The sequence below is a fragment of the Erpetoichthys calabaricus genome, chromosome 14 (genome assembly GCF_900747795.2).
Source record: "Erpetoichthys calabaricus chromosome 14, fErpCal1.3, whole genome shotgun sequence".
NCBI classification, from domain to species: domain Eukaryota; kingdom Metazoa; phylum Chordata; class Cladistia; order Polypteriformes; family Polypteridae; genus Erpetoichthys; species Erpetoichthys calabaricus.
Window position 1 is genome coordinate 96,830,018 of NC_041407.2, and position 11,288 is coordinate 96,841,305.

Here is an 11,288-nt window from a genome sequence, read left to right on the forward strand (position 1 = left end):
AAGTAGGGCTGCACGATAAATCTTTTTTTTTCTCATGATAACAATATTTATGATCCACGATCAGTTAATAAATATCGTCGCGATTTTACAGTATAAAGACCAAACTGTTTTTTATGGGCTGAGTTTACGGATTGGACTGCGTCACTATGACGTTACTGCGTCTAGATTGCAAGCGCTTTCTGAAGCAGTAGAAGTCAATAGCAGCAATAACAGTCAGTCAGAATAAACATATGATGGCGGAGCAACGTGAGGAAGGTGCAGAAGTGCTATCGTTAGTTCCTAAAAAGGGGTCATACTCAGTTGTCTGGAACTATTTCGATTTCAAGGAATGTGATGTTGATCAGGTACGAGTCTTGTGCAAACTTTGCTCCTGTTCCGTCCAAACGTCCCAAGGTAACACAACAAACCTCATCAACCACCTTAAAAGCCACCACAAAGTATTTCAACGACTGAAGGCACAAACAGCAACAACAAAAAATTACCAGCCATCCACAACACAGACAACAATATCAGGGACATTGTTCAACACAATACCATATCTGCCTAGCTCGCAAAGACACCGGGAAATAACAGAGACGATCATGTACCATATAGCCAAGGATATGTGTCCAATAACCACCGTGAGCAGTGAGGGGTTTAACAAAATGATCGCAACACTTGATAAAAGATATAGCATTCCCTCACGCAACCATTTTTGCAATGTTGCGCTGCCCTCGCTGTATGCGAAATGCCGAAAAGAAATAGAAAGAGAAATTCTCAGGCTCAGCCTTGAATATTTTGCTGCCACGACCGACTTATGGTCAAGCAGAACTGCGGAACCGTATTTGAGCTTGACAGTTCATTTTATTGACAGCGAGTTTGAGATGAAAAGCAAGCTTTTGCAAACTTCATTTTTCCCACAAGACCATACAGCGGAGTTTATTGCAGTGGGCCTCAAAGAAGCGATGTCCGCTTGGGGCTTGGTGGAAGAAAGACTTGTGTGCATCACAACGGACAACGCAGCTAATATGATTAGGGCAGCATCTGTGAATAACTGGCCGAGGCTACACTGCTTTGGTCACAGACTTCATTTACCAAAGGAATAATCGTCATTATTAATCGTGATAAAAATTTTGAGCAAAATAATCGTGATAATCATTTTTTCTGTTATCGTGCAACCCTAACAGCAAGCAGAGGGGTGATGCGGTGGTGTCCTGCCCCAGAGATGGCTCTGCCTCCCGAGCGATGCCACAGAGACAGCCAGAGCCATCTTTGTTACAACACCCGCGCTATTCTTACACAGATCCCCCCTGCACCTTTTCTCTTTGTCAGCACACAGCTTCACTACTTTTTGTGTGTCATCTCCGCACAGAAACATCTGACTTCTCTCATCTCTAAATCTTTTTGCGCCTCACACTTCTCTGATCAGATGCAAGTGAGCAGGTTGTGACTGTACCTTCTACTGGTGTGCTTCTCACCACTGAGGTGTGACCAAGAAAAAAAAAAAAAAAAAAAAAACAACAACAAAACAGGAGTTAGCCAAGGCCCAGGATGTCAGCCGAGCTCACGGATCAGGCATCTGTGACAAATGAGGCACGCTGGCAGTTTACTATTCCAGGACATCTTCATCAATTGCATTTCATCAATGAACTATGACCTACCTTGGGTCAGAATTTGAATCATTGCAGTTTTGAAATTGGTTAGAAAATGTAATAAGAATTAGTGTGACTTGCTCATCAAGATTACTAATTAATTAATAAAATAAGTCCTACTCCTAAAAACCGGATTAGCAGGGTTGAAGAAAATGGAACGCCCGTAAATCGCTGCATTTGCTTTTTAAAGACACATTTTTAAAATTTTAAAACACTTATTCTTTACTACCACATTTTTCCCCCCAAAGTGTGATTCTCATGTGTTATTTTGTTTCTATGAAGTTCCTAACTGTCCGTTAGCCGTTAACATTTAAAAATTGCACCAATATGGTGGATTTGTCCTTTCTGATTTACTGCCGCTTACTCCCTCCTTCTCTAACTAAATTTTGACTTTTTACTTTTCCTTATTGCATGCGTACAACTGCCTTAAATAATGGTCTGTGTCAATCTGTCTATCCGTCACTCGGTTTGTCAGGTCTCTGATTTCTAAAAGTTGGCGCATCTCAAACATTAGCACTTCCTCTTTGAACCCTGTACCACAAGGTATGTAACAGAGATGGAGGCATCAGTCAGACACACTGCACTGCAAACGTCAACTGCAAAGGCCTACAGTGCTTACCGAGGATCTACTCACACTAGGCATGTCTTTTATGTACCATGCCCAAGCACGAACAAGAGGGGGTGGGGGGTGGGGGGAGGGGGGTATTGTGCTGGTCGGATGGGGTCTCCAGAGTGACATCCATTTGTATGTCTGGAACCCCACTTTAAACAAAACCCCTCAATAAAGAAAGATAAATCAGTTATGTAGAGCACTAGGAATAAAAGACTCACTCCAGCATGTATTGGATTTTGTTTTGCCTGCATACGCACTACGTGTACCGATACAAAGTGAAAGTATTCCACTGGAAAGATTTTGCAATCGCAGGTTTATGTAGAAAGTCACGAGCTGCACGTAGAGATAAAAAGTGACTAAAGTCGTCCCCATTCTTGTTATCCCATCATAAGCACACTTAAACACAATTGCAGTCAAACGGAAGACATTTCACGTCAGGCTCTACTGTAAAGCAGCATGTCTGTGTTTGCATTGCACAAATCGTCACATAACTGGGGTCTGCTCTTGCTGTGATGTGCTTGGAAACCTGCAGCTACGAGGTTACCCCTCGCCTGCCGTTTTTAACTTCATTTCCTTTCTTCTTCTTTCATGGGCAGCACCTGGCAGCAGTCTGGCCTTTCACCAATACAACTAGATGCTTGTGTTTTTTGTTGTTCCCCCCCCCCCCCCCCCCCCCCCGTGTACCCTTGATACCACTAATGAATTAATTAATCACATTTATATAACACTTTTCTAACTACTCAGAGCACTTTACATAGAGTGGGGAGCCACTTCAACCACCATCATCCACCTGGAAGATGTGATGGCAGCCCTGAAAGTGCCAGTCTGCTCACCACACATTAGCTACTAGGTGGTGAAGGGGTGAGAATGATAGTTAGCCAATAAGGGAGAGCGGAGGGTCAGGGCCAGAATGACCAGGCTGTGGTAGGCAATTTAGACATCAGGAAACACCCAACTTTAAGATGCTCAGGGATTTTTGATGACCACAGAGAATGAGGACACCACATTTACATCACATCTGAAGGGTGGCACTGATTTTAACAGCATCATTGCACTGGACCATTGAGATCCACACATAGGCCCCCTGTTGGCCTCACCAACACCCCGCCATCAGCAGCCCTAGCTTCTCCTAGATGGTCTCCAATCCAAGTACTGGCCAGACTCAAACATGTTTATCTTCAGGTGGATCCCCCATTCTGTCATGCAGGTGGTGTGGCTGCTACTCCAAATCTCACATCAGGGTCTTGTTGAGAATATCTGGAATCACGAAGTTCAGCTACACTATCACTCCAAAGTTTTACAACACCTCAGTGTTTCCAGTTTTTCTTCAGATTGAATGAGCTGAAATGCAGTGAATGACCTAAAATGGTGATAAGGTAAGCAATAAACTACAAGAGGTTTAAAAGTAACACAGTCTGTCTATTTCAACTCAGCTTTAAGACAGACGGAGGGTTTTGAAGTAATCAACAGAAGTTGGGACACCTATGCAAATTGTGCACTTCAACTTACAAGGCTTCATTGACTTTAATTTCTGCAGAATATCTGTAAGTTGTCACCTATTAGTTGTTCCCTGAAGAAGGCCCATTTGTAATATTCTAAAATTTCCCTGTTTTTCAGTTTTTGCTAACCTAAACTTTACATTTAAACCTCTCGCATTTCTACTGCTTACCTTTACACCATTTTAGGTCATTCATTGCATTCAACTGATTAAACCTGAAGAAAAAACTGAGGTGTTCTAAACCTTCTGGCCGGTAGTGCAGCTGAACTTGCATTTTCACAAACCTAAACAGAATTGCATTACCTGGTAATCTGTTGCAGTTGCCATTGCACTGTCACCGCCATTCGTACGGCAGTATGTGTCATTTGTCTTGAACTTCACTCACACTTCTTCATCCAGCAAACGTGGAAATGGACACAAGGAGTCCCCGCTGCTACTGCTCACATCTCATTCTAGAAATCGCCTGTGACCAGCATGTCGGCCTCCACTTGCTACTGGCATGCGGTTTTGTTAAAATGCTCAACCCCTCTTCTAGTGCCGCATTCTTCTCCACATCTGACTCTCATCTGAGTGCAGCTGCTGCCAAGACTCCATTCTCCCTCTTAACGGAGCTGCACAAGTTGTTCACGCAGCCGACTGCGCTGTTCTGACTCTTGGATGCCAAGGCAGTTCCCTTTCTGCCCCTGCACCATAGTGTGCAGCAACTTCCTAAAAACGTGTCGAGGGTTTATTTAGCGCTCTACAGGGAGTGACACCACTACAGCAGATCTCAAGTCAGCGAGTGTCTTGTTTAGAACACCAGACTTCATTCAGTTCAGTGGCTGAACTTCAACCATCTTGTCATCGTTTTTTTCCAAAACTAATACCAACAGTGGTTTTGCCTGGAACTTGTTGCAGTTTCCTCACATACGTTCACCACCAGTTCCTACAGTAGTATGTCCATCTGCCCATCCAACCCACTCCATCCCGAGTTGTCACAGGGAAGCTACGGTCTAACCCAGCAAAAATGTGGGCTAAGGTTGGACTAAACCCTGGACAGGGAAAACGTCCATTAGAGGGTGAACATGTACAACACACACATACACAGAGACAAGTTCAGCATCACCCATCCAACTAACCTGCACACCTTTGGACTGTGGAAGGAAACCAAAGTACCCAAAGAAACCCCCGTGGTCTGCTTGCTGCGAGGCAGCAAAGCTACCTCCGGGCTGCAGTACATCCAGTATTTCATGAACTTGTTACACACTTAACTCAGTGATACCAGTTATTCAGTCAAGTAGCTGAAATTAAGACCACCTTGTCATCATTTTGTTAACCACTAATACAAACAGCAGTTCTGTCGTGTAAGTTGTTGCAGTTTCCTCACACACACTCAACAACATTTAATTCTACGGCACATTTTCATACAAATGGTGTATCTCAAAGAGCTTTACAAGATGAAGAAAGAAAAAAATATAAAAATAAGATTAGGCAACACTAAGTACAAAGGAATAAAGTAAGGTCAGAGGACCAGGAGGACAGAAAACACAAAAATAAAACTCCAGAGGGCTGAAGAAAAAGAAAAAAATATCTGCAGGGATTCCGAGACCACGAGACCCCCCCAGCCCCCACAGGGCAGTCACCATTAGTTCTCACAGCAGTATATCCATCCATTTCCTAAACCCACTTCCTCCTGAGCAGGGTCACAGAGAAACTGGAGCTTATCCCAGCCAGTCCATCACAGGGTGAATGAAAACAAGCACACACACACACACACAGATGGACCAATCCGTAACACTCCTTAAAAATATTCTCCACGTTTGTTTCCATGCCTAATTTAGATGCCTCCAAATAGTTTCTCTGGCACAAACATCATCAGTGTGATCTGCAGGATGATCCTTCAGAATGACGTACACCTTTAGTGGACCACTGCCAGTGATCTGTGTTTAAAGCTGCTTTAAAGTGTGCCATGCTTGGACCATTAAGAGGGTCCTCGTGTTCAGTAATGATGTAGCCTAGCAAGCCAGATATATGTTATGCACATCTGGAGACAACCAGGAGTGATTTTTCTTTCATAAAACTGAGTGAGAACAACTGGACGGCTCACCGAGTGTCCCATCACTAAACCAATCCGACGTCTCATGAAGGCAGCGGGGATTTAAACTGCAAAGATCAGAGTAGTACATCTGGTTTTCCATAAACTTGGCTTAATATCTTGGATCATTGAGTTAAGTAGCTGAACTTAAGACCATCTGGTCATCATTTTGTCAACACCCATAAAAACAGCGGTTTAGTCCGGTAATTTCTTGTAGTTGCTTCACACACAGCCACTGTCAGTTCTTACAGCAGTAAATCCATCCATCCATTAATTTTCTGAATTCACTTCATCCTGAGCAGGGTCACAGGGAACCTGCAGCTAATCGCAGCCAGGCCATCGCAGGGTGAATATACACACATGGTCCAATTTCAGCATCACCAACCCAACTAACCTGCACATCTCTGGACTGTGGGAGGGAACCGAAGTACCCAAAAGAAACCCCCATGAATAGGGATGGGAATTGATAAGATTTTCACGATTCCGATTCCATTTTCGATTCTGTTTAACAATTCGATTCTTTATCGATTCTTATTTTTAAAAAAGGAGAACACACAGGTTGATTAGCTTAGAACTTTGTTTTATATCTTATCTTTGAACAAGATAGAAATTTAGGAGTAGCATGACCTTACAAACCCAACAGTGAAATCTTAAGAGATCCACAGCCTACGGCTCCTCGATGGGGTGCCACGGGGTCCCCAGAAAAAAATTTGTAAATGTAAAATAATAATAAAATAAATATTCTTCTGTAGCAATAACAAAGTATAACATAAATTATTCTGTGGCAATTACACAAGAATGTCCAGTAACATTTACACTCTCCTTTTTAAAAGTATATATGAGCTGAGCACTCAAAAATAAAACTACATCAGCCAGCAACAAATACAATCAACTCAAGTCCAATGGAACTGTGCAATTCTGCAACCATCAACTATTTTGACAGCTACATCCATGTTGGCCGCAATATCAACAGTGGCTGCCACAACCTTGTCTTTGATACCATACTCCTCCAAGATCTCATCAATCTCCTCTGCTACAGCTATCCCTGTCTGTGCCTGGTACACTGGTTTGGTTTTGAGGACTTTTTCTTGAGCCTGGCCATTCCTGACATAATGCAGCATTACTGTGAGGTAATGATCTTGACTAAAACTTGATCATCCATCTGCAGTGACGGCTGCCTTCAACACATGTTTCAGCTCAGAAATCAGATTTGCCTTTTCGACCGCATACCAAACAGGGATCAAGTGGTTGGTTAAACTGTCTCTGTTTGGGGCTTTGTACTTAGGGTTCAGAGTCTTTGTCATTTCTCTAAAAGATATATAAATGGAAACAGATGAAACATCTGGTAAGAGGAGAACATGCAACTTTGACATTCCCTGACTTAGCCTACAATTAAACACATTCACTTACCGAAAATCGGGGGCATCTACTGTGGCAAATTGGTGCAAGCCTTTTACCACAAACTTAAGTCACTGCTCGGTGACATTCGTCTATCCTGGCCTGTGTCATTTTACTTTTCCCCGCCTCTGTGAAAGGAGAAGCTACCGGTAGACTGCAGCGAGAACTGCCAGCATCTGAGACAGCCAGACTCTGTCTCTCTCGTCATGGTCATCTAAATGCAATGCACAGTAATAGCAGGTTTTGCAATAAGGCAAATCGCGCTAACATAATATGCAATGTTAGCTGATTAGTTACCTGCCGTATTAACGGGAGAGGACGTGCAAACGTTACCGCTGCTGCTGGGTTGAGATTCACTAGTCCGGAGCGGATCAAAAATACTACATTCATTTAAGGTTATCGCGTGTTTTGTGAGCAAATGCTTTTGCATATTCGTAGTGTTTCCTCCCTTTGATGAAATATCTACTTTGCAAGTATTGCAAGTTGCCCTGTTGTCATCTTTTTCTCGTAAAGTATAACCAAACTTTTGACCGTTTGTGCCGCTTAGGCGCCATGTTTCCTGCTGGGTAAATGACGCTACGCAACGTGGTGACGTCATTCGAGGCGACTGGAATCGATAGGGGAATCGTTTGCAAAAATGGCAAACGATTCCAAGGAATTGAAACAGTGGGAACCGGTTCTCAACAAGAACCGGTTTTCGATTCCCATCCCTACCCATGAACCCTGGTCTCCTAACTGCAAGTTAGCCAAACTGCCACCGTATATCCAGTGTCCCATGAGTGCACTGTGCACTCCTCCATCCAGTAAACAAAGAGTTGGATACAAGAAAAGTCACCAGTGCTGCTGCTCACATTTCATTATAAAAACTGCCTTGACTGCAAGTGACATGTCAGCGTCACCCCAAGCTAGTGACATGGGCTTCTGCAATGTGTTGATAAAAAGCTCAGCCCCATGTTCAGTGCAGCAGCACCACCCGAACAATCAGGTCCACTTCTAACCCTAAACTCTGAGCAGCTTCTGCCAACACTCAGTTCTCCCTCCTAATGGAGCTGTATGCTGTTCATGTAGTTTTGTCTAAGCCTTTCTCTTGTCCACCGAGGTGGGTCCCCCCTCCACACCTGCACCAAAGTGGACTGTGACTTTATAACAGTATGTGTCAAGGGATTACATGGTGGTCCTTGATAACACTACTTTACACTAAATCTCAAGTCAGTGTCGTGTTTAGAACATCAGGAATCAATGAGTTAAGTAGGTGAACTTTGACCATCATTTCATCATTTTTTAAACTCGTAGAAACAGATTTTTGAGTTACTTTTTGCAGTTGCTTCACACATGTTCATCACGGATGCTTACAGCGGTAGATCCTGTTTCTCATGAACGCAGTTAGTTCACTCTTCTCCATGAAGTTGGATACAAGAAGATTCACTCCTGCTACTGTTCACATTTCACCAAATAAATGGCGTGAGCGATGCGTCAGCCTCCACACGTTGGGTTGATAAAAAGCACAGCCCCTCATTTACCGCAGCATTCATCTCCACTTGTAACCCTGAACTTATACCACCTTCTGCCAACACTCTGTTCTACCTCTCAATGGAACTGCAGCAGTTGTTCATGCAGTTGCCTTCACCTTTTTAATTCTTGTTCGCTAAGGTAGGTCCCCCTCTGCAACTACACCACAGTGGATTGTAACTTTATAACAATGTGTTTAGGGTTTATATGGCGTTCCATAGCGTGTTCTGTTGTACTCCATGATAACGCTACACCATCTCTCAAGTTAGTGTATCGCTTAGAACATTAGGAATCACCGAGTTAATTAAGTAGCCATTATGTCATCATTTTTTAAACTAATAGAAACAGATTTTCGGGATACTTTTTGCAGTTGCCTCACACATGTTCTCCACCCATGCTTACAGCAGTAGATCCAGTTTCTCATGAACTTTGTTAACTCTTTTCCATCCTGTAAGCATGGAGTGGATTACAAGATGAGTCACCACTGCTACTTATTCAAATGGCCTAAACTGTGAGCAGAGTGTCAGCCTCCTCACGCGGTTTTGATAAAAAGTTTTGTCCCATGTTTACTAACCCTGATCTTCTAGTACCTTCTGCTAAGACCCACCTCTTCCTCGTAATGGAGCTGAGACAGTTGTGTGCACCTTTTCAAATCTTGTACGCCAGGCCAGCTCCCCCTCTGTACCTGTACCAGTGTGCTGTGACTTTCTACAAACTCGTATCAAGGGGTTTATTTAGTGCTCTATAGTTGCACACCTTGACACCACTACAACAGGTCTTAAGTCAGTGTCTTGTTTAGAACATCTGAGATCATTCAGTTCAGGAGGTGAACTTCGATCACCTTGTCATCGTTTTTTGTTCCCCAAAACTAATACAAATCGCGCTTCTGTCTGGTAACTTGTTGCAGTTGCCTCACATATGTTCTTACAGTAGTAGATCCAGTTTCTCGATAACGAAGTTTTTAAACTTGTCCATCCAGTAACCGTAGAGTTGGACGCAAGCAGTGTCTCCACTGCTACTGGTCACGTTTCACGACATAAATGGCCTTAACTGCGCGCAGTGTCCGCCTCCTCCTCATGCTGCCGGCACACTGGTTTAATAAAAAGCTCAGCTCTTAGTTTAGTCCCGCATTCGTCTCCACTTCTAATCCTGATGTTATAGCAGCTTCTGCCAAGGTTCGTTCTACCTCCGAATGAAGCTGCGGCAGTTATTCAGGAGTTCAAAGGCTCCAAACTTGTCTGCGCCTTTTTAAACACTCTTGTTCGCCGAGGCGGGGGTCTCCGCCCCCCCCCCCCCCCCCCGTCTGCACCTGCTGCTCCGACTCCGGCCCAGATCCTGCACCTGACCTCCTCGGCTCCTCTCCGTTCTGATCGCTACCCCTCCGTCCCTGGCCTCCCATTGTGTTGCTCTCCTACCCCGGCTGCAGTGAGCCACCCCCGCCCCCTCGAGCCGTGCTAAATCACACTGGCAGGCCTTCCTCCCCTCTCTCTGTCTAGGTGCATGTCTGCCTCAGTCTCTCTCTGTCGAGATCTCTCTCTTTCTTTCTTTTTAACCCCTCGGGCAGCCACAGACAACCCGACAACTCGACCCCCCGAAGGAAACCCCAAACCCTTCCAGCCCCGGGTTCTCCTCACCTCCACGATGGCTTCCAGTTTGCCCTCGAAGGTGAAGTCGATGAGGTCAGGCTTGAGACTGAGTCCGTAATTAACGGGGCGAACGTCGCTGGGTAGCCGTTCGAAGGGCCTCTTCTCCGGCATGGCGCTGTACAGGCGGTTGGCGGTGCGGGGAAAAGATAATCGCAGGAGGCAACTGTGCACGGAGCAGGCGGGCAAACTGGACTGGACTCTCGGGAGGGTCTCAGCGAGCGATGACAGCAGAATCCGGCAGCTCTGAGGCAGCAGCAGCATAGAAATCAGCAAATCAGCGCTGCACGACCGTCTTCTTCCGAGCTCCGCAGAAACACGGCGACGGATAGCACGTGCGCGACCCCGCCTAGACGTAACGCAACTGGAGCGCGCGCGTACACAGAAAAGAAAAATTGGCCGGCCTGCATCGCTGCGATGAGTCGTAGTGAGACAGCTGTTAATATTGGGGGTGATAAGTAAATCATTTAAATTTATATTTTAAAAAGATAAATTAATTATTTTTATTTTTTTTTATTTAAAGATTTTAGGGAGGTGTTTTTAATTGTCTGCTTAGCTACCCTGTTTTATTAAATTCATTAGGCACTGTCTCAGCGCGCTTTAACAGATCCACAGCTAAATAGTGACAGCAGCAGATTCCCAATCAATACACATTATGTTAAACTCAGTAAAACCTCTGTATTCATTTTAAATTTAATAAAAAAAACAATATATTTTAGAGCTGGGGTTGCCATATTTCCCCAGCCATATAGAAAAGAGAACACAAAAATAAAAAAGACTGCGAAGAAGGGGGATCACCCTTGGAGTTTTCCACCGTGTCAAAGCGTTCTGGTACAATGGTGTCCCTCTTCGGGTTTCTGCCCTTGTAAGTGGGGCAGGGAGGTGTTTGTAATTACAGCACATTCATATTGTGTGAGGCGCA

The 11,288-nt window shown here is 44.4% G+C and overlaps 1 protein-coding gene across 1 annotated transcript in view; it reads right to left on the reverse strand.

Moving 5' to 3' along the window:
• npepps (aminopeptidase puromycin sensitive) overlaps positions 1–10,722 on the reverse strand; it is a 103,775-nt gene extending 93,053 nt beyond the window's left edge. Inside the window, exon 1 of the mRNA XM_028818404.2 lies at positions 10,358–10,722. Within this exon, the coding sequence (XP_028674237.1) occupies positions 10,358–10,630 (273 nt within the window). The 5' untranslated portion in view covers positions 10,631–10,722. The remainder of the gene's footprint in view (positions 1–10,357) is intronic.
• Between the last annotated feature and the right edge of the window lie 566 nt (positions 10,723–11,288).